The 4,664-nt window shown below is 37.8% G+C and overlaps 1 protein-coding gene across 13 annotated transcripts in view; it reads right to left on the bottom strand.

The window, feature by feature from the left end:
* Cep112 (centrosomal protein 112) overlaps positions 1 to 4,664 on the bottom strand; it is a 576,146-nt gene that overhangs the window by 562,495 nt on the left and 8,987 nt on the right. For 10 of the 13 annotated variants that reach the window (XR_003851118.1, XM_029568391.1, XM_029568396.1 and 7 more), the window contains exon 2: positions 3,059 to 3,172. Coding sequence is in view for 9 of the 13 variants with exons in the window: in XM_029568391.1 (XP_029424251.1) it covers positions 3,059 to 3,164 (106 nt within the window). In the remaining 4 variants the exon portion in view is untranslated. Of the gene's footprint in view, positions 1 to 3,058; positions 3,176 to 4,664 lie in introns of those variants that run through there. The other 3 variants (XM_029568398.1, XM_029568400.1, XM_008843205.2) reach the window with 2 other exon arrangements.

Raw genomic sequence — 4,664 nt, 5'->3', positions numbered from 1 at the left:
TGCTGCTAGGGTTGTAGTCCTCCATGTCCGGATAGCTCTAAGGGGCTCAGCGCTGTATGGAAGGACTCCCCTTCTCAGCAGGGAGCCTCCTGCTCTCTGCCTGACTTACCTGGAAAGTGCCACCAAGCACCGATGCCTGACCTTATTTGGAACATGACCTTTGGCATGTTACCTAGAGTAAAAACTACCCCCAGGTTTTTTCTATATGATAATTAGGCATTGCCCGGTAGTCGCATGATAGGAGCCTACTGCCACATGTAAATAAAGCATACTATGAGCACCTATCAGCTGAAGCATTGGCTACTGCCTCCACACTATATTTTCCCTAACATCCCACTATATAAACGGAGCTATTTCACTGAGTCAGGAGCTGTTTGCATCACTGAACCTGCCTCCCCAGAAGAGCTTTCTTCCGTCAGTGCTCACTGGCCATCCTGACCCTGTTCGTCACTTCTGCTCCCTTTGTCCTCGTGGAGCAGTGGCCAATGACCCAGGAGGAGAGGGATCAACACCACAGTTAAACAATTCTACATACCTAAAATTCATTTTTAAAAAAAGGTAAAATACAAAAATGGTTTGATTTGAAATATATTTATAATGCAAATTCTAATATAGATTTGTCTTAATCTGCAGATCTAAGAAAAAAACAAAAAACAAGTAATAGCTATCCAAGTTCTGGAATCAACCTAGGTGCCCATCAATGGTAAGCAGAAAAAGAAAATACAGTACAATTTTATTCGGCTATAAGAAAGAACAAAATCTGGGCTGGAGAGCTCAACAGCCAGTTCTAGCAGAGAACCTGGGTTCAGTTCTCAGCACCAACATGGCAGCTAACAACTATCTGTAACTCCAGTTCTAGGGGATTGAATGACCTCTTCTGGCCTCCACAAGCATTCTGTATAGATGCACTTACACACATGCAGGCAAAACACTCATACACATTAAATAGAAAGGAAAAAAAAAGGAAGGGAGGGAGGGAGGGAAAAATCATGTCAATCACAGGAAAATGAATGAACTGGAGGTGTCAAGCAAAATAAGCCAGATTCGGAAAGATAAATAAACATTTTCCTCTCATGCACAGAATCTAGATTTTAGAAAGAAAAGGGACATGGAAACAAGGAGGGTCACTATTAGGGAAGGAGAAGGGGAACACACACATGGGGAGGGACAAGAGAGGATGATAAGGGGAATGAGTATGATCAAAGTACATATTATTTGAATAGCAGATATGCAAATGTCATAAAAACCCATTTGTGCAATTAATAGGCTTTTTAAAAAGTAGTGAATAATAGAAGAGAATGTAATATAGAAGTATCATTACATCCTAATTAAAATCATCATTAGCCATGGAATGTAAAGGAATGGAACTTAAGTCATGAGTTTTGAAGAATAATAGAGGAAGAAAAAGAGTTAAATACCAACAGGGTAAGAGAAGTAGAGGAGGATGATCCAAGGGAAGGCCAGAGAAGGCTCCGGAACACTGACTGACCAAATAATGCATAATTTATAGGTCATACTCCCTTCTCTTCAGACAGTTTCCTGTAACAAATAGCTAATATTGAGTCAGTCTGCCACTTTGAATATAAAGTCTACTCAGATGCCTGCCTCCTGGAAATGAGAACTTGGAAGAGGTAAGAGCCATAGCTTCTTGGCCTCACTCCACACCTCCACTCAACAACTGCCAAAGTTTATTTAACTGTACACCCAACCACATACCTACTGCAGCTTACAGAATCTCCTTGGGCCAAAAATTCTACCCAATTGCTTTCTGATGCCTTAAATTATCCAAAAATTCTCTATTTGAGACAAAGATTCTCATTACAAAATTTGTAATAGGTCAGGAATTAGAGGCATCATATAAGCAAAAACTCATTCATAGTTGATCTTGTTCAGTTAATCAAGATTTAAAGAGTCAAAGAATAGGTTAAACTGTGGCCTCCTGAAACAGAAGACATTTCCAAAGGAGGAAAAAAAGTGAAAAAAGTAGTCTGAAGAAATACCGTGGTTCTTTTCTTTTAAGTAAAGGGCTGAGTGGCGTCAGCCTCTAGAGGTCGCACACAGGTTTATTTCATGCAGAGCTTTTTTTTTTGAACTGAAGCTGTGCCCTCTGTGGGCGGGTAGAGCCCACACAAAAATGCACACACAGAGAGAAAGAAAGAAGGAAGAGAAGGGAAGGAGGGAGGGAAGAGGGGAGGGGGGAAGGGAGGAGAGGGAGGAAGGGAGGGAGGGGAGGGAAGGAATAAAGCAGTAGTAGCTAACTTTAGAGATTCGATTCTATTAGCTCATGACATATGAGGTGGTGGCCAAATAAAATAGTGCCACAGCTTAGAGGACACACTCATTACATTTTTATTTATCTTTAAACAGCTCAAAGTAAACACTCCTACATCAACAGCAAATATCAGTACAGTGAATTTTTTAAAAAATAATTTCAGCTTTATTTCCAGTTTGACAGTTCATTGGTAAGATATTTAATCTTGATTGTCAACTTGAAGGGATTTAGAATCACTAGGGTGTTTATTAGGGTGTTTCCCTTAAAAACATGGACAGCACCATTCTAAGGGCTGGGGAACACAGAATAAATTTAAAAAAAATCAAGCTGAGAGCCAACACACATTGCATTCTGCAGCTGACAGTGCAGATGCAATGTGACCAGCTGCTTCATGCTTCTACCACCAACACACCCATTATCATGATGATATCCTCAGACTGTGAACCAAACTAAGCCTTTCCTTAATTTGTATCCATCAGGTATTTTGTCATAACAATGATAAAAGTATTCATAGCTAATACAACTATATAAAGAGGCAGGAGGATTGCAGTAAGTTTGTGGCCATCCTGGGTTACATAGTGCATACCAGCCAAGGAGGTGTACATAGCAAGAGTATCTCAAAAAACAAGTAAGGGGCACAGCATTAATCCCAGAACTCAGGAGGCAGAGCCAACCTGGTCTATATATAGCAAGTAGCAAGTTCCATCCAGCTGGGGCTACAGGAAGACTCTGTCTCAAAACACCAAAAAAAAAAAAAATAGAATTTAATTTCAAGCACAATCTTACCTGACCTATGTGGTAACTTTAGAACAAAAGGCTTCATATCTACTACAAAGTGATCAAATTCGGCATCCAGCTTCTCCCATTTTTCTTCTTCACTTCCTACTTCCATAATCCTATCTGTGAAAGAGTTAAAATTAAATATTAAATAAGTATATGTATGCTGAAAGCTACAAAACTGTGAAGACATTAAAGAAAATATAAACTAAATACCAAGTCTCTCTAAACTGACCTCTATAGTCAATGCAATTCCAATCACAATATACAAATTCTGTACCTCATAAACAACTTATAACAAGGGTACATGAGGGGGCTGGGGATGTGTGTAGATCCTTGACACAGTACTATGTACAGCCCTAGATTCAACTTCGACCACAGAAAAAAATAATAATAAGGAAAATATGAGTAACTCTCAACACTGATATAAGAAAATAATCCAATAAAAATAGCAAAAATCAATCCTTTTGACAACAATTAACTGTATATTTTAAATAGCTAGTAGAGACTATTTTGAAATTTCCAAAACAAAGAAATTATGAGTATCTGAAGTGATGGTTATACCAACATGTACAACTTCTTTAAGTCAGTTAAGTTATATTTTAAAATATCAACCCCTTTACCAAAGAAGAAATAGAAATAATGGCAAGTAAACACATACAAAGATGTTCAACATTATTTGTCACTAAATGAAAACTAAAATCATAATGCAACATCCCTACAACACACGAGGAAAACCAAAGTTAAGGCAAACAACGCAAAGTGCTGGTGAGGACGAAAAACACAAAAACTCTCATGTGCTTCTGGCAGGAATGTGAAATGACACAGGCAATCTGGAGTTTGGCAGCTTCTTTCAAAGGTAATCATACACTCACCATATGACAGAAAAATCCCAAGTAAAATGGAAAACCTATATTCATACAAAAATGCAAATGGAATGTTTATAGTAGCTTATTTAAAAATCGACAGACTGGGGAAAGAGCCCACAAACTGTAATGTAATCACACACAATCACACACTGTACTCAGCAATAAAAAAAGGAATGAAGCCAGGCGTGGTGGCACATGCCCATAGTCCCAGCACTTGGGAGGCAGGCAGATCTCTGTAAATTCAAGGTCAGCCTGGTCTACATAGTGAGTTCCAGGACAGCTGGGGCTACAGGGAGACCCTGTCTAAAAAAAAAAAAAAAAAAAAAAAAGGAATGAATATTGATACACAAAACAACAATACAGATACACAATATATTACACTAAGTGAATGAAGTCATTTTCAAAGGGTACATATGCTAATTCAATTTATATGGGAGTCCTAGAAAAGGGAAACAATTCAGCACAGAGAACAAGCATTCACAGAGGTCATCAGTGGGGAAGATTCTGAATAGAGAGGAATGGCACTAGAACACTATTGAGAGGATTTAATTGTTCTGTACATTACCTGTAGAAGAGGTTGAAAAATCTGTACATATATATAAATTCATTTAACTGTACACCAAAAAATCAACTTACTATATATAATTTTAAATTTTTGTAATTCCCTTTAATTTTCAAAGTATTAGTCTCCATATTTCTTACAATTAACATTTTTTATTATTTCTACTTTTTTAATTATTTATTTA

The sequence above is a fragment of the Nannospalax galili genome, unplaced genomic scaffold, assembly GCF_000622305.1.
Source record: "Nannospalax galili isolate Female #2095 unplaced genomic scaffold, S.galili_v1.0 scaffold781, whole genome shotgun sequence".
Lineage (NCBI taxonomy): Eukaryota > Metazoa > Chordata > Mammalia > Rodentia > Spalacidae > Nannospalax > Nannospalax galili.
This window is presented reverse-complemented; position numbering and strand designations above follow the sequence as displayed.